This window comes from Herpailurus yagouaroundi, unplaced genomic scaffold, assembly GCF_014898765.1.
Source record: "Herpailurus yagouaroundi ecotype Mexico unplaced genomic scaffold, PumYag 184, whole genome shotgun sequence".
NCBI lineage: Eukaryota > Metazoa > Chordata > Mammalia > Carnivora > Felidae > Herpailurus > Herpailurus yagouaroundi.
In genome coordinates, this window is record NW_024412415.1 from 15,239,843 (window position 1) to 15,264,222 (window position 24,380).

General features: G+C 35.7%; 1 protein-coding gene across 2 annotated transcripts in view; it reads right to left on the bottom strand.

Annotated features, from left to right (window-relative positions):
* SECISBP2L (SECIS binding protein 2 like) overlaps positions 1 to 23,735 on the bottom strand; it is a 67,327-nt gene extending 43,592 nt beyond the window's left edge. Inside the window, exons 1-7 of one of the 2 annotated variants that reach the window (XM_040492644.1) lie at positions 23,507 to 23,735; positions 14,727 to 14,905; positions 12,352 to 12,676; positions 10,589 to 10,724; positions 5,286 to 5,515; positions 4,982 to 5,006; positions 4,452 to 4,567 (exon numbers count right to left, since the gene is read on the bottom strand). In XM_040492644.1, the coding sequence (XP_040348578.1) occupies positions 4,452 to 4,567; positions 4,982 to 5,006; positions 5,286 to 5,515; positions 10,589 to 10,724; positions 12,352 to 12,676; positions 14,727 to 14,905; positions 23,507 to 23,530 (1,035 nt within the window). In that variant the 5' untranslated portion in view covers positions 23,531 to 23,735. The remainder of the gene's footprint in view (positions 1 to 4,451; positions 4,568 to 4,981; positions 5,007 to 5,285; positions 5,516 to 10,588; positions 10,725 to 12,351; positions 12,677 to 14,726; positions 14,906 to 23,506) is intronic. The other variant, XM_040492643.1, reaches the window with a different exon arrangement.
* Between the last annotated feature and the right edge of the window lie 645 nt (positions 23,736 to 24,380).

The following is a 24,380-nucleotide window of genomic DNA, read 5'->3' on the forward strand; positions in this document are numbered from 1 at the left end:
GAAAGAAAGAAAGAAAGAAAGAAAGAAAGAAAGAAAGAAAGAAAGAAGAAATTTTTATACTCTTTTGCGAGGTAGGCTGCATGACAGAATAAGCCAGAAGACAGTCATACTGCAAATTTAATTCTTCTACTCAACTACATCCTATAAATATCTCTTAAGAAACTGGATAATTTTCCAGATACCCAAAAGTTTCTCAATTTTAAATATTCACCTCATTTTAAAACAGGCTCATAAACTTGGACAGAGAAATGGACAGAGGCATACATAAGCAATGAAACAAATCTCAGTAAAATCTTAGCTAGCATATAAGCTGGTCGCTACATAAATGTTTTCTGTAAAATGACTTCAACTTTACTATTTAGAAATTTTCAGGAAATATTTCAAAAATTGGTTCACGAAAAGCAGCTCATACAAGACTAGTAAAACAAATGCAATTTATAATGTCTAGGTAAAAAAGAAACAACTTAATTCAAAAGTTATTAACATGTAAGTAAGTGCTAAGACTCAAGCCCCAAAACAGGGATGACTAAAACGCAAGAGATTAATTCTTGAGCACAACTTTTCTTTCTCTGGACAGTCACCATCACAAAAATGTAACGCAAACCTGCCCTCCAAAGGCATTAAAATTGTATCAGAAATAAGCCGTATTGTAAAGCAGTTAAGTATACATGCATTAATGTTGCTGCAAACACTAAAACAATTTTTTTTTTTTAATTTTAGAGAGAGAGCGAGAACATGCAAGTGGGAGAGAGGGAGAGAGAAAGAGAATCTTAAGCAGGCTCCACACTCTGTGCGGAGCCTGACATGGGGCTCAATCCCATGATGTGGGATCATGACCTAAGCCAAAATCAAGAGTTGGATACTCAACTGACTAAGCCACCCAGAAGGCCCTAAAGATGAACTTCTTAATGCTATTTAAAACATAAACTTGTGGGGGCGCCTGGGTGGCTCAGTCGGTTGGGCGTCCGACTTCGGCTCAGGTCATGATCTTGTGGTCCGTAAGTTCGAGCCCCGCGTCGGGTTCTGTGCTGGCAGCTCAGAGCCTGGAGCCTGTTTCAGATTCTGTGTCTCCCTCTCTCTCTGACCTTCCCCCGTTCATGCTCTGTCTCTCTCTGTCTCAAAAATGAATAAATGTTAAAATAAATAAATAAATAAATAAATAAATAAATAAAAAAAATAAAACATAAACTTGTGTATGGCAATAATAATGAGCAAAGTCAACAATGAAAATGAAAACCTAGCAAAATATTTGCAACTCACATTACGAACTGAAGGCTCCTAAAATTTTTTAAATTTGGTAAGAGCTTGATCAAATAGATTTAAAAAAATTTTTTTTAATGTTTATTTATTTCCAAGGCAGAGAGAAACAGAGCATGAGTGGGGGAGGGGCAGAGAGAGAGGGAGACACAGAATCTGAAGCAGGCTCCAGGCTCTGAGCTCTCAGGACAGCCTGACGTGGGGCTTGAACTCACAAACCATGAGATCATGACCTGAGCCAAAGTCGGTCGCTCAACCAACTGAGCCACCCAGGTGCCCCTGATCAAATTGATTTTAAAAATGTACCAAAAGGAAAAAAAATAGATCAAGATACAAAAAAGAAAAAAGGGGGGGGCGGGGCCCCCACAAAAGACATGACCAAACAAGTTCACAAAAAAAAATACAAAGAGCTGATAAACATATGGAAAGATGCTCAATATTAATATACCATTCTCAACTGGCATAAATCCAAAATCCTGAAAACATACACTCTCTAAAGCTATATGGAAAAAGGCACTCTCTACATTATTGTCAAGGCTTAAATGGTATCAAATAACAGAAGTGATTTAACCTTTTCACCCATCAGTCCCTTATCCAGGAATTTATTTTGCTGCTATACACACACATTTCTAAATGATACGGCAGCATGTCTATACCAGCAATAATTTACAAACAACTCAAGTGTCCATTAATAGGAAGACTACAGAAACTAACAAGGATATATCCATACTTCAAACAGGAGTTTTTTTAGAAGTGTGGAAGTCCTCTATGTAATAATATGGAAATGTCTCCAAGATACATTGTTAAGTGATAAAAACAGCACAGAACAGAGTGGGAAAAACATGAGATACATAATTATATTTGCATAGAATGACATGAAAATATGCAAAAAAAAAAACCTAATTGAAAGGAAATTATAGGGAAGAGAGGACAAGGGAAGACAGGGTGAAAAGGAGTTTTTTTTTCCTTGTATAATCTTTTTCATGTCTTGTATTTTTCAACCAACTCACAAAATAAAACTTTTTTTTTTTTTTTTTTTAATTTTTAGATTCTATCCATTGTTTAAAATTAAGATTACACTGAGGTCCTTGGGCGACTCAGTCAGTTAAGCGTCCGACTTCAGCTCAGGTCATGATCTCGCGGTTCGTGAGTTCAAACCCCATGTTGGGCTCTGTGCTGACAGCTCAGAGCCTGGAGCCTGCTATGAGTTCTGTGTCTCCCTCTCTCCCTGCCCCTCCCCCATTCCTGTGCAGGTGCACATGCTCTCTCTCTCTCTCAAAAATAAATATTAAAAACAATTTTTAAATCAAATTATTAAAGTAAGGTTACATCAGAATACAGAAAGAATCTGTTCAAATGTTAAAACACTGGTAAAAATATTAAAAAAGTCAAAACAGCATGGTACAGGTACCAAAATCTGATAAATGTAACAAACAAACAGCCCAGAAACAGCACCTAAAACATAAGAAATTAGCAAATGAGTAAAAGCGTAGAACAAATCAGAGAAAAGAATAGATTAAAATTTTACAACTGGTTAACTACTCTGAAAATTGACACCATTATTATATCATGCATCCAAATAAATCTCAGATAAAAAGGTCTTGCAACATTATGCTACAAAAAAAATAGAAAATATAAGTGAATTATTTATTTCACTTCTAAGCGACTTTTTAAGCCTGTAAACAATCAGAAATCACAAAAGGGGAATATATTTTAACAGAAAAAAATTATTCTGAACATTACAAAACAAATACAAACTTAAAAAAAAATTTTTTTAATGGTTATCTATTTTTGAGAGAAAAAGAGACAGAGTGGGAGCAAGGGAGGGGCAGAGAGAGGCAGACACGAAATCCATAGCAGGCTCCAGGCTCCAGCACAGAGCCCAACGTGGGGCTGGAACTCACGAACCGCAAGATCACGACCTGAGTCAAAGTCGGACACTTAACTGGCTGACCCACACAGGTGCCCCACAGATACATACTTAAGAATAGGTCTAATAACCTATCAGAAGTAGGAAACACATTGCTCAACATCTGGCTTCAGTTCTTCTGGAATGAAGAGAAATGCAAAATAAACAAAACCTAACAGACTGCATATATGTATTTGCATTATTTTTTTATTGTTCTTTTACTATTCTTCACCACACTGGTATTATTACCTCCCCTCCAGTGGGCTATGGATACCAAAAGTAATAGTCTAGTAAGTTACAATTTGAACATAAAATGTCAGCACTTAACTACCATTTTATAGATTTTATCTCATCTACATAAACAATTCTTGTTTTAGCTCTTTTGTTTCTAATCAAATAAAGCTAGACTGCCTCACATGCCTGCCACAAACAACAGTGACTCCTAACCACAGAGAAAAGGGTATTATTCTGCTTGTTTTCCTGACATTAGGGTGCATATGAAGCACTTCATTTCAGCAAATGAGCAGGCAAGTATTTGGTCTACTTAATCCGTTAGTAACTTACTCTTATTTCAGTTCATCCACAGATCTATTCATAGGATACTCATAATGCCTTAACTAGATTTAAGGAATCCAGGCAGTCTATCTACAAACTGAAAAAGAAAAATGCTGACCAACAAACAACTCCCTGATTTCACATACAACCAACGCAGGAAGACAGTTCCTGAAAATCCGTGGCAGTATGTAACGTGCTCTGCTGTACTCCAGGTAGATATTGTTCTCCCACATCACAGCATGAGGCGGCTATCTCTATGGCACTAGAACAAGCACAGAGCGTGTAGCTTGTGGTGTTCATGGTCAAGTAAAGCCGTATGAACAAGACCACAGTTCTAAAGTTCAAATAATCAATATTTATGGCATTAAATGCTTTTAAATTTTTTATATGGGTAAAAAAGTCATGGCAGATGAAGCATGCCTAGAAGATATTCATTCTCCTTTAAAAATATGAAATATACAAATATATTTCTTAAATACAGTTAAGTACAAAACGGAACATATAACTATATACATGCCACTTAGAGTCAACATTTTCCCATTTTGTTTCATTACTTAAGTATTAATTTTATTAGCTAAGCCATTTTAAAGTTAGATATCATGATATTTTACTATTACTATAATTCAACACACAACTCCAAAAATTAAGGACACTGCTCTTCAAGACCACTATACCATTTACAATAATTCATCTCACACTAATCAAATTTCTCCAACCTAACTGAAATTACCTGTGAATTATTTCTTTGTTCAGTCTGCCTTCCACCTCTAGAAAATGTCTGATTTTTTTCCATCCAAGGTTTTTTCTGAGTTGCCTGGCAAGTTACATTGGACCAATTTACACCACCTGTAACCAATAAGATTTAAAAAAAGTATTTATTTATGAAAAATGCCAAAACGTAAATTATCCCTTAACTTCATGTATTGAAATTCAGTCACTATAAACTAATACTGGAAATTTCTCTACAAACTTTAAGTGGTATTCCAGTTCTTAGTAATACAATTGCCATCTCGCAGAATACCTCCGGCTGACATTTTCTCAATTTTCATCTGTACTTTCAAAGTAATGTGAATCTCTCTGGAAGATTACTAAATTTTTTTTTTTTTTTTTTTTGCAACATCTGTACTTTCAAAGTTATGTGAATCTCTCCGGAAGATTTCTAATATTTTTGTAGCATCAGCAAGCTTCATGCTTAAAAGCAAAACTTTGACATGGATAAAGAAGAAAGTATAGCAAAAACACTATGCAAAAAATAAGTACCTGTACATATAGATGATTCCGCATGCTAAAAATAAAAACAAAAAAGACAATTATTTTCTGCTTAAGAGTCAACACCATATGCCTTGCAAAATGTTTCATAACTTAGTCTAGTGTAAAGCATGCTTATCATAATCTTAGAAAAAATATTTATCCATAAATATTATTCATATTAATATACAGAATACATTTTGATCCATTCTATTACTATAGGAATTGTTAATGAAAATAGATACTTAATCTTTAGCGAGGATACAAAGATATTGACATAGATGACTGATAAAGAAATCAAAGCAGTGTTACATACATTCATGGTGCTAGAATCCGGATTTCTCAAAGCTCCTGCAGCAGGCTGGTTGTTACTGTGTTTGGGACTGCAGTAGCCACTATCACTGTCAATGTCGGCTTCACTAGCCCCCTGCTCACTAGAGGATTCGGCAGTGGGATGGGATGCTCTTCTCCTCCTGCCTTTGGACTTCCAGAGCATTGTGGCAGAGCTCTCCGAGAGAGATTTGTTAGCAATATCTGACGGGAAATCTATAAAGCAAGGAAGGTGTGACATCTCTTTGTGAGGATCAAGTTGATAAATTCTTGTTAAATTATCATTAAGGTCATAAGAAAATGAAGGTATCTAACTTGGTAAATGGAGGAAAAAAGCAAAACCTTTTTTGAAAAGCTCAAAAGATACAATGTTCCAACAAGTTGGTTTACGACATGCATATATTATGAAAAGAGAATAAAGTAGTTGCAGAAATATTAAAACAAACCACCAGTACCCACTTAAGAAAAATAACATCACCAATCGTTTTGAAGTCCACTGCATGCCCCCACCAACACTGCATCTTCTTCCTCCCCCAGGGTTACATTTATTTGGAATTCTGGATTTACCATTTCCTCACTTTTTAATATAGCTTTTTCACGGATTTTTACACTCCTACAACATAAATCATGTGATTTTGCACTTTCAGCTTTATAAAAATGAAATACTGTCCATTTTCTTTTGCGATTTGCTTCCCAGTCCTGCCCCATTCCCCATCATTAGTTTAGACATTCCGATGCATGTGGCTGTAATTCATTAATATCATTAAAATCTAGGATGCCCGTGTATGAATATACCATACCATATATTACTTATTCTTTGTACCAGTGATGGGATACTTGGGCTGTTCTGGGGTTTTGCATTATTGAGTAATACTGCTGTAACCATTCTTTTTTTTTTAAATGTTTATTTATTTTTTAGGGGTGGGGTGGTTAGAGAGGCTCCACACTGTCAGTGCAGAGCCTGATGTGGAATTCCAACTCACGAACCTGTGAGATGATGACCTGAGCCAAAATCAAGATGCTCAACCTACTGAGCCACCCAGGTGCCCTGTGCTGTAACCATTTTTATACATATATTTGAATGTGTTTGTGTGAATATGGAAGTTTTTTTTTTACAGTAAATACTGCCAGGCCTTATGGGATACACATATTCAATTTTACTTTGTAATGCCAAATCATTTTCAGTCACACTGTTGAAACAGTTTACAGCCCAACTGCAGGATATAAATATCCACAATGATTCACATATTCACAAATACTTGATACTATCTTCTAGGCCATAATTTTTGCTGTTAGATATAGAGAGACAGCTCACTGTGGGTTTTTCATTCATATTTTTTTGCCTAATAATGAGGTTTGATATCTTTTCTCATGCTTTTAGCCACTAATTTTTTCCCTTCTGTGAAATACCTAATTTTACTTTTGAACTGTTTGACTCCTACCAATTTTTCTAGTGAGTTGTCTCTTATTTTGTATTTCACAAATTGTAATCAAAAGACATTATTAAAAAAAAACCTTCTACAATTTCCTCCCAACCCAACAAATAACAATTTTCCTTTTTCCACATTTCTGCCTATAATTTTTACAAAGCATCAATACAATTATATGAGTTGTGCTATTTAATATTACACACACGTTCTTCATAATTATAATGTAAGACGGTTCCATATTATTCCAGAATGGATGTCCTGCACTTCTCTTGACTTGTTGCCTGTTACTAAACATTAGGAAGCTTTCAGTGTGCTACTGCAATTTGGATCTTTCATCAAACAGTCCCTTTTCTTTTTTAGGGAAATACATCCATTTTGGATACATTCATAGGAGAGGAACAATTGGGTCAAAGGAAAAATTCCTACAGTCCTGCCAAATTGTTTCATCCCCCTGGTACTGTGTCCCAAGGGTCCTGAGAGTAATGTGGGATCATTTTCTTATTGTTCATACGAATTTTTTATGTCTTCATACTAATACTCTGTCACTTACAGGCATGGTAAAAATCTTTTCCAGTTTTGTGGCTAATTCTTTCACTCACTTTTGACAGAATTTATTTCAGAATTAGTTCCCTTCCTGCTGTCATAAAGATACCTGCCTGTATTTTCTTCTACTGTGGTTTCCCATTTGTCATTAATCCACCTGAAGTAGATTTGCATGGGCTGTACGTTATCTGTAATGCTATCTCTGTCATTTTCCATATGTGTTTCCACATACATATGACTCTGTTTCTGGGTCCCCTGTTCTAATTTTCACATGCTGCATTTTGCATACTGTATTTTTTGTATAACAATTTAAGATAATGTAATAGGTCTTGATATTTAGAAGAAAAGTTCTTTTCTTCTCAGATGATCCTTTTAGAATTAGTCTGTCAAATTTCCCAAAATTTCCTATTGAGATTTTGATTAGAACTATACTGCTAGCTTCACAACCATCATCCTGACTGGAGCCATGGAGAAAGTCGGGTTATTGTCTCCATATCATTCCCCACTTAAAAACCTTTGATGACTTCTTATTGCATTCACAACAAGATCGAAATCACATAACCTGACTTATGAGCCCTAAATCATCTGGCCTCTAACTCTCCAGCCTCAGCTCATGAGTTGTCATTCATTCATTTATTCTTTTATACTTATTAATTCTTTCACTCACTTAGCAATTATGTGTTGACCACTGTCCTGGGATTTAAGTGAATAACACAAACTAAAATTATTGCTTTCTTGGAGTTTATATTCTATCAGTACTCTAGAGTGATCTGGCAATGGGACACAAATTATAAACAGGATGAAAAAAGAAAATTAAAAAAAAAAAGAACTACACAGAATCTACAGACTGACCTAGGCAAAAATGACATTTGCAGTGTCAAATCATCCTATATGAACAGGTTGCTTTTTTTAAATGTCCTATTATAAAGTTATAATTTTCTGCATAAATTTACATTCCCACTAACAGTATATAAGAATTCTTTTTTCTTCACATCTTCAGGTGCACTAGTTATTTGTCTTTTTGATTCTAGCCACTCTGACAGGTGTAAGGTGATATCTTGCTGTGGTTTTGATTTGCATTTCCCTGATGATTAGTGATGCTGAGCATCTTTTCATGTGTCTATGGGCCATTTGTATATCTTTGTTTTTGCTTTTTGCTTTGTTCTTTATTTTGGTTTGGGTTTTTGGGGGGGGTTGTTTTGTGGTTTTGGGGGGTTATGAGGTTTTTTGTTTTTTTATTTTAGAGAGAGGGGGCAAGCAGGGGAGAGGGGAAAAGGAGGGAGGGAGGGAGGGAGGGAGGGAGAGAGAGAGGAGAGAGGAGAGAGAATCTTAAGCAGGCTCCACATTCAGCAAGGAGCCCAATGTGGGGCTTGATCCCATAACCCTGAGATCGTGACCTCAGCCAAAATCAAGGATCGCATGCTCAACTAAGACACCCAGGCACCCCTATATCTTCTTTGGAAAAATGTCCATTCAGGTCTTCTGGTCCACTTAAGTCAATTATCTGGGGTTTTGTTTTATTTTGTTTTGGTATTGAGCAAATATTTGGGATATTAGTCCCTACTGGATATATCATTTGCGAATATCTTCTCCCATTCAGTAGATTGCTTTTTGTTTTGCTAATGGGTCATCTTTTCATTTTCTAATTCTTATGCTTCAGAATACTGTCTTTGTGGTCACTTAATGAGCAAACTAAAGAAGTAAGGACTTTTAAAGCAGTCCCAGTGTTAAAAGCAGGTAGAAGTCCTTCTGACTAGGAACAACTGCAACATAGAAAGCTGTGTAATATGTTACATTGTGTTCCTTTTCTAAAGCCACTCCAAGCATTTGTTAGTCTGTTAATCTCACTGCTTTATGAGCTACAAACTACATACAATGACTGTACTACCAGTAAGATTGCTTTTTAACGGATTCCCAGATCCTTTCTGACTCCTAAGAGATCTAAGCAATTGTAAAAAAAAATAACTGAACTCATGTCTAAAGAAAAGGTACAGGGGCGCCTGGGTGGCGCAGTCGGTTAAGCGTCCGACTTCAGCCAGGTCACGATCTCGCGGTCCGTGAGTTCGAGCCCCGCGTCGGGCTCTGGGCTGATGGCTCAGAGCCTGGAGCCTGTTTCCGATTCTGTGTCTCCCTCTCTCTGTCCCTCCCCCGTTCATGCTCTGTCTCTCTCTGTCCCAAAAATAAATTAAAAACGTTGAAAAAAAATTAAAAAAAATAAAATAAAATAAAATAAAGAAAAGGTACAGCCCAAATGAAAGAAAGTATGCACAGGGTGCCTGGGTGGCTCAGACAGTTAAGCGACCAACTCTTGATTATGGCTCAGGTCATAATCCCACAGTTAGTTCATGAGTTTGAGCCCCGAGTTGGGCTCTGTGCTGACAGAGCAGAACCTGCTTGGGATTCTCTCTCTCTCTCTCTCTCTCTCTCTCTCTCTCTCTCTCCTTCTCTCTCTGCCCTTTCCCTGCATACAAACATACATAAATTTGCATATAAATTTATTTTAAACCAGACCAAATTGCACATATGTGGAGATTATAGAGGCGTAAAAAGTAAATGTGCCTTTGAATAGATCTAATTCTTGGTCTTGGATCATTAACAAGAATTTTTACTAGTGTCAAAGACAATGGGTGAGAAGAGATAGTTATCCACTCTATAGCTATTAAGCTAAGATCAAAGATACAAATTGGAATTTAATGATATAAACTAGAAAATAGCTAGAATATTATAAGACTATTACTTTTATCTCTTACCAGGATAAAGCTTTCTTAATGTTTATTTAGTCCTCTAAAAAACCCTGGACAAAATGATTTCCAACTAGCTCAAAATTTTTATTTGCTTGACAGGATACAGGTGCCACTCACAGGTTTGGTTCAGATCTATGCTAAAATATGGCATAGAAAACTTGCCAAGTTCTTCCTATAAAGATACTATACATACTATACAATATTAGAATATTTTATAAAGGGTTTTAACCTAGTTATAAAAAAAACATACAATTTTGACCTCTGCCAAAATAAAGTCCTCAAATTCCTACAATGTCTGCAAAATTCTATCTCCGATTTCTGAAATGCTCCACTACTCTAACGGAATAAGGACACCTCAAACCCTACTCAAAAATTGCACATTAGCCAGGAAGCAAGTTGACAGAACATTACAAAGATGGACTGCTTTTATCCTTGCTAGAGAATTTCACAAAGTGGCAGGATAAATGGATGAAAGTCTAGAATCCTGAGAAGTGGTACAGACCATAATTATAAAGTCGATACATGACAACAGATAAAAATCAGTGATGTATATGTAAGAACCCTTGCCTTACCAGTTTGCTGTGAAGCATCTACCAGAAGCACAATTTTTGATCGATTATCAGGACCAGCTGCATTTGTCTCTTTCTGAGTAGCTACGTTTTTCACCAGTGGCCTTTTGCTTTTTATGTGCTGTTGTAAAAGCTGTTGCTGATTTAAGCACCAAAAAAATAAAAATAATAATTTAAAATCCTATTCAATGTACTAAATAAACAGTATAAAATACATACCCACTATATAACACACCTAAATGTATGTTCTAAATTAGTGGCTCCCAACCCATGGGGAAAAAGAGGGTTACCGTGTTAGGAATTCATGAAATTATCTGTAGCTAATCATAATATATTAAATAAGGTATTGTACACACAATTTAATACTGTTTTTCAAATAATCATTAACACTATGACTAATAAATTATTAATTCATTTTTAACTGTTACTTGCAGTTTATATTTTCTCAATCAGTAATAAATAATAGGAATATAATATCATATAAGGGGCTGTAAGTTTTTATTTAGAAGGGTAACAGAAAGGGTAGTAGCTTATCCAAGGGATAAATTTTACTTTCATGATGGCAAAAAAATACAAAAATAATTTCTGCTTTAGAGCTTAAAAAGAAAATATAAAAAGGCTGATCCTTTCCTTCACTTTTTTAATCTGACTATTCATCACTTAGGTGTGATTTATATAATAGAACTCTGAATTTAACTTCCTAAATTCAAGTGCTAGAAATGTAATTTGAGAAATTATGTTTCTTCAACATCTAAAAGTTATATACTACTATTTTATTTTACATTCTTCAGAAGTCCCAAAAGTATTTCCCTTGACCCAGTATTTCCATGAACAAAGACTAAAAGCTTTTTAAAGCAACCTCTGCTGCATGTTTGTATTTTAATGTGTGAAAAGTATGGCAGAGGACAGCAAAGACTTTTCACTGAAGAAGCTGGTCTAATGGAATCTAGGAAAGCATCAACTCCTTAATGAAACAGTTGTAAGATGCATCTAAGAAATCACTCTGCCTTCAATTAGCTAAAAAGTGCTGAGAAGAAACATGGTTTTTCTTATTTGCTTTGATATTAAGGCCTCAATATAAAGGTAACCTTTTAGTTAAGAAACAGTTACCTACAATAAACCTTAAATCTCCTGTGTTTTCAAGATCTTCATGTCTCCCTCATTTTTTTGTTTTTAATTTAGTCAAAAGGATGATCTTGACTAAGAGTGGCTTCACACATTTATCTATCATTTTCTTCAGCCCTAGGAGACCCTGTGTTCAATAACATAGCAAAGCAACACTTGAATAACAAAGTGCTATCGCTACTAAAAATTCACAGAATAGAAACAATGAAGTTGAAGGGATTTAATAGTATCTGATAACCAGACAGTATCATCTGATTTCTGAAGACTGAAATATATGAAGTGCATTAGTCATTCAATACCACTAGCATAGGATCCAAACTAGCCACTTAGAAACACTGGTGGCACTATGCAATTTTATCACTAAATTAAAATAATTTGGAAATATTTGTGTATTATAATTATTTACAACTCTCTAAAGGAACCTGAAGATAACTGTAAATCATATCATCAATTAAGAATAAGGCACAATAAAAAACAGGAAAAATTATAAATGCTCTACCCTTGACTATTTTATATTAGTGAATGAAATGTTTTAGAGTAAATTCGGCATTAAAGGTTAATCAATACAAGTAGCAATTACTTACATTATTATTAACAACAGAAATATCAAACATAAAAGCCAATCAAAAGAAGTCACTTACTTTTGGTACAACTGGTCCTCTGTTACCATTTCTGCTTCGATGACTGGACAAGGGGAAGACTTGTCCAAGCTGATTTGGACGCTCAGGGCATTCTGTGGTTATGGTATTTACAGTATTTGCAGCCTGAAAGGTGTTGGAGTAAGGTGTAGGAAAAGGATGATAGAATCCCATAACTTGGGCACATGGTGCTGGCATCAGCTGATAATATGTATACTCTGTAGAAACAGGTGGCTGAGCTGATATAATGGGGTAGGCAAGGTATGGTCCAGCAGGATTTGGATTGGGCTGTTGCCATCGCATATCATTGTTATACAATGGAAACTGTCTGTTAAAATCAAATGAAAACAGAACACATCTATTGACAAGTCTAAAAGTAATACTAAAGCACAATCTATTTAATTTGCTTTAAAAAAAAGGTATAGAACAGTGGCCTCATAATAAAAAAGATAAAATTATCATCTTATAAATTTCTTTGCTGTAATTACAGATTTTTAAGTATGTGTAATAACAACTTAAATGACAGTATAAAGGAATTCAACCTGATAGTGTTATTGCATTCCAAAATTTTAAAACTACATACCATTCTTATTTATAAGTCAACCCCCTCAAGGTATTTCTGCCTAGAAGTTAAATACCTAGCCACTGTATCTGCCAACAAAGGCGGTCCAAATTTCCCATCCAATGCTAACTATGACAGCCTTCTGCAAAAAGCAGAGTAAGGTGATCACTGTGTAAGGTGATCATGACAGTGAGTGATCTGATTCTTCCACCTCTCATTCTTCAGCTCAGTCCCTGGCCTCCTACTCCTCTTCCATACTGCCCCAACCATTTGGCCAAGTCAAGCTCTTCTCCAGGCTTCCCCCAGTGGCAATGGAAGCAGGTTTCAGGTCCAAGGGAAAGAAAAGAAGAGGCAAGCCTGTCCACTGCCATCTTATCCCTAACATTAGAGCTTTCTCTAGTGCAATTCCTACAAAGCATCAGCAAGATTCTTCACTTCTCAGCAGTTCTTACAGAAGATTGCTGAAGAATGAGGGGTCATGGGGGAGGTGGAGCATTGAGCTTTTCCTCACTACTCCCACAACAAAGTGCAATGGATAAATGTTCACTGCCATAATTTAAAAAATATTTTTAAATAATCTGCTGGCTTATTTACTCATGAATTCTCAAAGATTATTTGGTACAGTAAGAAAAATTAATCATACTTTACATTTGGCCATTTTATCAAATGCAAAAATAGCACTATTACATTTGGCTTATAAGTCACTTCGAACACAGCCCAATATAGGTCAAAATTTTGTGATATAATGCTAACTTCAATTGAAAAGGATCCCTTACTCTTTGTCCAATCCCCAATACTATAATTTTAGAGATTATTAACTACAATATTTAATAATATCTGATACAATAGTTCTTGGTCTCATATCTCTCACATTCGGAATATCTGAAAGAATGTGCCCTGACACACTAGTGTGCCACATGATGGCTTAAAGAGGTCTAGATTGCCTTTGCCTTCAGGGTGATGGGACAGAGGCTAGAGCCCAGCTACCCCATCATCCATTGATCCCAGAATGCTAGAGATGCCTAATTTTCTATGTGTGATATTACTCGAAAGAGGCTGAAAGTACTTTTAGACAGCAACAAAATGAACTACACCAATGAAGTACTAATCACTCAGTCTAAACAAGGTTAAAAAGGCTATCATGACTATAACAAGTTACACCCTAACCACTAGGTCACACATTATCTGAATTGCAAGCATTCTGCTAAATCACCCTGTGACTATAGCACAGAAGCTAAATTTAAACTAGAATCAGGGCCTAGAAATATATGTTAACCATAAAAGCTTCAATGTTAAGGACTATCCCTTGGTATTTTCTTCTCATGCCAGACTGTCCTGGAAATTGTGATTAGATACCTAATCTTAAAAAAAGGGTTTCTGCTCATCTCTTTCTGAAAAATTCTTCCTCCCTTTGTACCAATTTATTTCAAACTAACTTTAATGACTTATTATTGAAGATATGTCCAAAAAACTCCATTCCCTCTTAGAAAGACTGAGAAAACAATCTATGTTAATAATTTTCAAATTTCTACATCATTTGGTTTTATTTACTTCTCTTAAAAAAGAGAAACGGCTAATGTTTAAAAGGCACCAAAGGTGGGGTGCCTGGCTGGCTCCAGTTGGTGAGGCATGGAAGTCTTAACCTTGGCCTTGTAAATTTGAGCCCCAGGATGGGTGTAAAGATTACTAAAAAATAATAATACTAAACCTAAAAAAAAAAAAAATAGAAAAGGGAAAAATTAAAAAGTATGCCTCTCCAACTGCTGTATTTCCCTACCCACCCCCATGAAAAAGAAAATTATAATAAACAAATTACCTATTGGACTGGTTTTCCTGCACAAATGGATAACAAGTAATCAGGTAGCTTGGAATTGGAGTTGGTTCTACACCAGAAACATTTCCATTATCATTTGGAAGTGCCATAGGGATCACAAATGTATCAGGATTTTTCTTCTGAGGAATAAATGGCTCTACCTCAGCTGACAGCTTGACATTCTTCAAAAAGAAAGTAAAACACACTATTAATACATGAGCAAAAAACTTAATACTAATTCACGATTTAACAATAGAAGACTCAGTGTTTACAAACAGTAATTAGATCTCCTCAGTATTTACAAAACATCCAAAGGAACAGCGATGTCAAATTAAAATAACCAAATATGGTAGGCAAAGATATCAAATAAAACAGGAGAAAACATATCAAAAGTTGCTGCATTTTAATGAAATCATTTCTTACATAACCAAAGCTGTTAAAACAATAAAGAGTGTAAGGCAGTCAGACTTGAGTCCAAAAATAAGGCTGACAGTAAGAAAACTAGCTCTTCAGACAAAACAACATGCTTTTAACTAATTTTGTTGAGGGGAAAAATCATTAAACAGAGTTCTGAAGATAATCACCTTATACTTGTTTGAATAGTCTAAAAAACTGACTATTTCTGTCCATTTTAGGAAATTAGATTAGTATGGTTTAATTAAAAAAGAAGGAAAGTGTCTACAATTAATGAAAAACTTTTCACAGTTAAACTGAGAGAAAAAGAATGACTATTTCAGTTTTCCAGTAGATAACTTGAGTAAACTGAAGGAATCCAGAACTCCCATTTTAGCTTATTTTATATCTTTTTTTTTTAATTTTTTTTAATTTATATCCAACTTAGTTCACATATAGTGCAACAATGATTTCAGGAGTAGATTCCTTAATGCCCCTTACCCATTTAGCCCATCCCCCTCCCACAACCCCTCCAGTAACCCTCTGTCTGTTCTCCATATTTAAGAGTCTCTTCTGTTTTGTCCCCCTCCCTGTTTTTACATTATTTTTGTTTTCCTTCCCTTATGTTCATCTGTTTTGTCTCTTAAAGTCCTCATATGAGTGAAGTCATATGATACAGGTCCTTCTCTGACTAATCTCACTTAGCATAATACCCTCCAGTTCTATCCACATAGTTGCAAATGGCCAGATTTCATTCTTTTTGATTGCCAAGTAATACTCCACTGTATATATATATACACACCACATCTTCTTTATCCATTCATCCACTGGTGGTACATCTGGGCTCTTTCCATACTTTGGCTATTGTTGATGGTGCTGCTATAAACATTGGGATACATATGTCCCTTCGAAAGAACACACCTGTATCCCTTGGATAAATACCTAGTAATGCAATTGCTGGGCCGTAGGGTAGTTCTAATTTTAATTTTTTGAGAACCTCCATACTGTTTTCCAGAGTGGCTGCACCAGCTTGCATTCCCATGTAACGTTTCTTATAAAAAAATCTACAGAAACTATAAGTTTTTAAAAACTCAAGTATTTTAGGAGGAATATGTGGGTGACAAAACTATAAAGACAAATAAATAAGATCCACTAAGGTGAAGTTAGGAATTACTCATATGAAATTACTCCTATGAAAGGGAGTTGTGATCACAGGAGGCACTAGAGAGCTTCTGAGTGCCTGGCAAAGCTCTATATCCTCACTTGGGTGATAATTACCAGGCATTCGCTTTATATATAATTCATTAAGCTGTACATTGTTTTTATGCAGTTTTCCTTCTGTATTTAACAATTTTTTAATTATAAAAAGAAAAAATCTATAAGCACATTTTGCAAAAGTAGAATGTTAAAAACCACATAAATATTACAATCTAAAAAGATACTAAATCTTTAAGAAACCAGTAAGTGAAATGCAATCCAATGTTTCAAGCACTGAAATCAATTACAAAGCAACAGTCCTAACTAGAACTTTTTCCCAACAAACCCACTAGGGTGGAATTTATTGGAAGCTCTGAGCAAGGCAGAGCTCCTAGAATAAATTTCAGGCATGTTTCTCACAAAAGAAATCAGTAACAAATCCAAGAAAATCTGAAGACAAAATCTGAAGACTTGATATGCTCCATAGAATAGGCAACTTTTCTTCAAAAAAAATATTCTCTAAAAAGAATCCCCTAGAAATATTCAGAATGCTTGTAAAAAAAAGGTGGAGAGGAAGAAGCAATCTGAACTATTTACAGCAGTATTAACTCAATAACCTTCCTACCTGATTTAACTTTAAAATCTACTTTTATAGTATTAACCAAATCAGAAATAGAGACAGAACTTGCACTACAAATACAGTATCTATGAGCTGAAGCTGGTTTCTTGAATTTCAATATTGGAAGCAAAAATTCCTTCAAATGCTTAAATAGCCTAAGTCACTAATTTTCACTGTGATAATCATCAGAATTCAAAAATTATTCATGTAAGGTATAAAATATCAATGTAATAAATGGGCCGAAAATGGGGGGGAAAGCTGATTTTCAACAATAAGGCACAGATAATGGAAACCTGCTTTATATAGTTCATGCATAGGCATAAAGAGAGGGAAAACTTAAATCACATTTTAAGGACACTAAAAATGTAATTTTTAGGATTTCTTTGAAAAATCAAAAAGTCCTTTGAACATATAACTCTCTGAACAATTTTATAAATCTGTATTAGAAGGCATTAAGACTCTTTTTAAAAACAAGGAACATGATTACATAAAATTTCTATATGAAAAAGACAAAATACTAATAGAAAGAAGATAATTTAAAGATCGCCCAGTTTCCTGACACCTCCTGCCAAAGACCAACTCATAAAGTACACTGGTAATAACAAATTCAAATTCTTGCTTGTCAAAAGTTGCAACAAGTTTTTATACTTAGTGTCATTTTACTTTATAAGAGTTTTATCAACTTATCAACCCGCTTTCCAAAATGTGGCATGTATAACTTATAACTGGTATCTGTACATATATACCGCACATACCCTTAAATATTAAAGTTTGCAATGATTTCTATTCTCAGTCCAATTCTAATATCAGAGTTCAACAATAAAACTCACAAACACTGAAGTGATCCTTTGTTTTTAGCAAAAAAGAAAAGCTGCTGTAGTCAACAGCTGCACAAACAGAAGATGTCACTAGTAGGAACAGACTGGCAAACTTTTTCCTATAGTTACAACTCTGTATGGTCTTAAAAATTGTTTGTTGTGACTTTGGGGACTTCAGTATCATACACTAAAATGAAGCATCTGCTATTCTCAGTCCTAAAAAGTAATGTTACGATCCCGAACTACTCTTAAATTCCACATAATAACGTCCATATAGGCAATATGTTAAGTAAGCAACAAATTCTGGCAGTATTTCAATTATGTTAGTATAGAAATCACAGAAAAATGTCCTACATGGTGGACAACAAAACATTATGAAAAAATGAAAAAAAAAACGAAACTACTTCATATAATGATATTCCTCAGTTTGAATTTGTTTTTTAGTCTTTATTTTTCAAAGATCTATCTTTTAGAAATCAGAAATTTTATAACAGGGAGTTGTCTCCTTAAAGTAAATATAAATATAAGTTTAAACCACACAAAGTCTATTCCTGTACTACTATTTACTTTAAAAAAAATATCTACATAAGTAAAATTATCTTTATCTTTCAGAAGTTATTTCAGAATTTTCCAAATAATGAAAAATCATAATAATCCCAGAAAACTGTACGGGGGGGGGGGGGAAGGGAAACAGGCAGTTTCACATTCCTTTTAAATTTAGCATATATTAAAACAAATGTCAATAATAAAACTTCTTTGATGTGAATAATCTAGAAAACTCAAGAATTTATCAGAACATGAAACTATAAAAACCTTCTTTAAAAGAGTATATTAAGCAAACACATTCAAATCACTGACAGCCTATATAAATTCAACAAATATGCATGGGGTACATGTTCTGGAAAGAGCACTGTAGTAGACTGGTTTAGGGGAAAGGGGCAAACATTACTACGAAGCACACAACAGCAGAAAATGCACACTAAACTCCTCTGAGAACCTCCAGAAGAGAGCATATATTTTTCCAAGATTAAGCAATAGAAAAAAACACCCACTTAGAATCAAAACTGAAGTAGAACACAATAAGGCACTCTCCCACAGTGAACTTTCAGAATTTTACACCTACAGAAAAAATATGATCATGGAAACCCTCTGCATCCTTTCTATGTTAAGGTAAAAACATGACATAGCAAACATTAAGATATTTTACATCTCATGGCTAAAGAAAAACATCTTCTAAAGAAAAAAATGACTAATGCTTAAGAGATACCTGCTGGCTGTATTGTTTCTGATTGGAATGGCTTATATGGAAAGTAAACACTTGCCAAATTAATTGCAGTAGTTATAAACAAAAGTTTTGCAAGACTCAAGAAAATATTGAGAAAAAAATCAAAATATTTAACTTAGATGGCTCACTTGATTTACTATTCATACCTTTTCATCTTTTCTTAAAATAGACCACACCTAATCCTGACATTAGTTTCCGAAACATGACAGTAGTTTCCGAAAAACCAGCTTTCCAAATTTAATACTGGTTTTTGATTATCTAACTTATTAATTTCTGGTTTTATATTTCTTCTTCTCTCTTGCTTTGATAAGGTTTTCTCGCTACATCTAGTCCTGAATGCTTAATTTTTATTTACCTTTTAAAATGTTTAATAATGAAAGCATTTATGACTATGCATTTGCCTCAGAGTATAGCTTCAGCCATATCCCATAGGTTTTTATATGTAGTATTTTACTACTTTTTCAATAATCCATAATTCTACTTTTTTATTTCCTCTTTGATTTAAGGGCTTAAGGAAAAATGTCTTTAAATTTCTAAAGGTCACTTTCACTAAATGAGCATTATTAACTTTCTTTCTGACTACAAAAGTATTATTTTTAAAATCTGTTAAGACATATCATTTACTGATATTCATAAAGGCCAACTACAAGTATTACTGAATAATGTTTTATAGTAACTTATTTAGAATACATCTAGTTTACAATGCAGATACTATTTGAAGTTTATTATTTAAAGGAAAGAATTACAAGCCAGATGATTTTGTATCTTTATCCATGAACAGCATTTTGCATGAAGTCATATATATTTGCTACATGTTTGCTTTTCTAAGAGTTAAAGACATTGGTGATCAATAGTTTTGTAAATTCTTATAAAAGAACTCATCTAATGTTAATGTACTAAAAATTAAGCCAATGTTTGAATTATTTGATAATACAAAAGAAACTGCAAACTTCAAATGTTCTGTCTCTTCTAAGCCCAGAAGAATGTTTCCTAAATGTTTCCTAAAAACAGAAACATTAAGCCTTTATAAACAAATGAACTCCATCATTTATTCCTCACATCCCTTTACACCAACTTTTTTTTAAGGACCAAAAAAATTATTTTTTGGTATCATATGTGCATATTATAACATATAATGCATTATGCCAACTAATAATGCATTATGCCAACCATAATATTATTATACCAACCATAATAATGCATTATACCAACTAGTATCTGTTCTTAGAACACCTAACTCTGGCAGTTAAAATTAAGCTACTAGTTTTGATTTAACACAGTCTTTTTATAAAACAGTACTTCTAATATCCTCTTCTGATTATAACATTCTTTCAAATAGTCACTTTTGCAATTAAGACTATTATCTAGCATGCATTCCCAGTAACTTACTTATTATAATCTTGATCAATATAGATACAATTTGTTCTTTTATATCAAGATTTTATTTTATTTTTTTAAAAAAGAGGTAATTTAAGATGCCTGGGTGGCTCAGTTGGTTAAGCGTCCACCTCTTGATTTTGGCTCAGGTCATGATATCACTGCTCATGAGACAGAGCCCTGTGTTGGGCTCTGTGCTGACAGCATGGAGCCTGCCTGGGATTCTTTCTCTCTCCCTCTCTCTCTGCCTCTCCCTTGCTCATGCTCTCTCTCTCAAAATAAATAAACATAAAATAAATAAATAAATAAATAAAAATGTTTAAAAACGGTAATTCAAGTACAGCAACGTGAATGGCTTCAGGCAAAACATACTTTTTTTTTTTTTTTTTTAAGTTACACTTGTAGGGGTGCCTGGGTAGCTCAGTGGGTTAAGCATCCGACTTCAGCTCAGGTCATGATCTCACAGCTTGTGAGTTTGAGCCCCACGTCGGGCTCTGGGCTGACCACTAAGAGCCTAAAGCCTGCTTTGGATTCTGTGTCTCCTTCGCTTTCTGCCCCTCCCCTGCTCACACACACACAGGTTCTTGAGCAGGCAGGCTGTCTCTCTCAAAAATAAACATTAAAAAAAAAAAAATTAAAACTATACTTGTGCAATACTCCAAGGACTTCAATTAGGTTAACATGAAATGCTCAGTTTACACAAAGTATTGTTTTTTAAAAACCAAATTTCTATGAATCGCTAACTTCTACAGTATTATAATAAGTCTTAACGCTGAAGGCATTCCCAAAAATTCAAAATATAAACTAACACTGGTTTCAAATGAAAAAGCAAACAAACATTTTGTGAGGGGAAAATGTAAATTCACCCATCACACATATTTTTAGTGACTTTTACCTATCTAAATTCACTTCTTTAGTAAAAATATAAAAGTATATTCCACATAACCTGAAAAAGTCATTACATTACTTCATGGTATAGTGAAAACAATCAAGAACTCCACAAAGCTATAAATAACTAACTGAAACTTGGGGAAATAAATATCTGAAACCTGAACAAAGTAAAATAAAATAAATATCTGAAACTTGGAAAAAAAAAAAAAGAAAACTTCACAAAGCTGAGAAGTCTCAGTTCTAGCCCCTAATCTACCATTAAGTTAATGGTTGTTAGCCTTTTTTCAGTGATTGATTCCTTTGAGAATATGATGAAAATAATGGAGACTTGCCCCAGAAAAATGCTAATGTAAAATGAAGCACACTCCTTCCAGGTCATCCATGGACCCCTGAATTAACTGCTTACAGCCTGAACAAAGCAAAGTAGCATCACTTTTCTGTGTCTGTTTCCTGTGAGTACGTAGCACGCGGGAATACAGAGTGGTTAGAATTATTCTCTTACTTCAAGTTTAGGCTGGGGACGAGGCAGGAGGTACCAGAGGTAAAAAAGGAATTCTTCAACGGAAAACCTACATTCAAAATTTCTTTATACTCCTTAGATTTCTACAAGGTTTTAATAGGTTGTGGACTTTGGAAAGATGTAGGATGAAAGAGGAATAGGTTCTCTAGTTTAAATAATTTGCTCATAGCACTTGCTGTTAAGATAATCACACACAAACAGCTTTGCTAAATAGTTAATTACATTTCCTCTAAGATGAAAGGAACCATAAGTATACATATGGCAGCATTACTGGTTACAGTTCTGGCATCATGATGAAGGACCAAGAGTTTCACCTTTTCATTAGTGACACACATACAAGAAAAGCATTCAAGAAAATTTCCTATTCAATTGTCAGGCTTTGAAATCAAAGGCATTTCTGATAGATGCCTTAAAAAAATATTTTAATTAAATTGGATATAGGCTATACATAGAATACTCTGGGTCACAGCAAAGCCAAGAAGTTCCCATCAATTTTGCTTTGGTAAGTCCAGGTATTATTTCATAAAAATCATTTGTGTTTTCAAAGTCATATTTTCATAAAGCTTTAATTTAAGCTTTTGTAAAAACAAATATACACAACTAGGAATCTGCCTGCAAAAAGAGACCGATTTCAAAATCAAAATTGCCTTTGACTAGCTACAGATATACATATACAGCAATTTGTGAAATCTTGTCTCATTTATTCAGATACTAATTATCTATTTGTAAAATAATTATGCAAATCACTAATCTCTTTTTCCTTCATCTATTTGCCTAGCTCATCACTGGGCAAAGCCCTCAACTGATGAGAATGCATAGTGAATAAACTTCGATTTCATCAAATTAAGTCGTTTCATAAAGGTCTCAAGGATGGAAAATACTAGCATCCTTGGGGGGAAAATTATTATTTTGGATTATTTACACTGTCATCATCCCTGCCTTCCAGCAACTACTCGCACGGACAATCAAGAATTTAACGCATTTAAAAACAAAATAGAATACTAATTGAACAACTCCGTGAATATGAAAACGGGCTCGGAAATGAATTCACACTTCGGATCAAACATTCTTAAAACATAAGCTCAATTTTTAAAAAATACTAATGTTTGCAAGATAAACGGACAGAAAGGCAGGGAAAAACCATAATATTTCATATCTTAAAGGAAACACCTCCCTAAGACCACGACGAGAAACAATGTTTTGCTCAATGGAACGTAGCTCTAAAAAACCCGTAACTCCCCTGCATCTGTAGTTATCACACATTCTCTGACAAGTCTTTCCGGGTGAGAAGCCTTCGAAAGCTTTTCCACCTTGAAAATACATTCCAGAACTGAAGGGTGGGGGGAGAATTACTCCTTGGAAGTTATAAACCCTCCTCTCAGGAGAGCCCTGACAACTTGGGAGTCTTCAGGCCCTTTCCACCAAACCACGGAGGAGGGGCAAAAACGAATCCCCAGCCCTGACGGAAGGGGGGAACCAGGGCTGAAAAAGCCCCCGAGCCCGAGGCAGCATCTGGAACAATGCTGGAGTGGGGCGCCGCCAGGCTCTCAGGCGAGGGGAGTCTGCACCCGCAGGAACTCGAGGGCTCCAGCCGTCCGGGCCCAGGCTCAGAGACCAGGGCCCGCCGGGGAGGAAGCGGCGACCCCCAGCACCCGGCCGGGCCTGCCGCCCGAGCCGTCGTACCTGGTCAGCGGGGGCTCGGTCCATGGCGCCTGCAGCCGCAACGGGCCCGCGTTAGTCGGTGTGGAGAGCGCCTCGGGCCGCTTTCTCCATGGCCCCCCGCTCGACTCGAGACCGGGTTCAGGACCTCCGCCCCTATCTGGCTGGCCCCGACGCAGAGTCCGGCTACGCCACTGGCCGAAGAGGTGGCTCCAGCTCCAGGAGATGGAGGAGGCGGTGGCAGCTTCGGGGAGGGATCATCTGGGACGGAAGCCGAGGAGGGCCTAAATAGGCGGAGGAGTAGTTGAAAATGGCGGCACGCGGAAGAGCAAGGAGGGGGAGGGGCCGCGACGGGGCGTGGGCGGAGCGACTGCCAAAGGCCTGAGCTGGTGATGGCCGGAGCCTGGGCTGACTGACCCGCAGGCTGAGGCCAGGTGGAAATTCCTGAAAGCAGGTGCCCCAGACTACTCTGCGCTTTGAGCCAGACTTCACCTCTGGACTGTTAAACTGGAGGAGTGTCGGGCCACTTGGGACCTAGGCCACCCGGGTTCCAGTCTAAAGGAACCTCAAAGACTACTTCATTATCCCAAACCACCTCTTAATAACGTTGTAAAAGCTTTTAGCTGCCCACTGTACTTTATAATCCTTCCCTATGTTATCTAGCCAAAGGGAATCACGACTATAAAGGAAAACACCATAGAAGGGCCACCATAATGAAACCTAGTCAGGAGGCTCCACAAATGCTTATTGATTAGGTAATTCATTGTCCAGGCCAGGCTCACCTCTATACTCCCCTCCATGCTGATCGTGTCTATCTCGGAATCCCTAATTTTACTCAGTCTGTATCACACCAGCCAGCAGGTAACTATGTAACCTGCTATGTTGCTTTCCTCCCTGT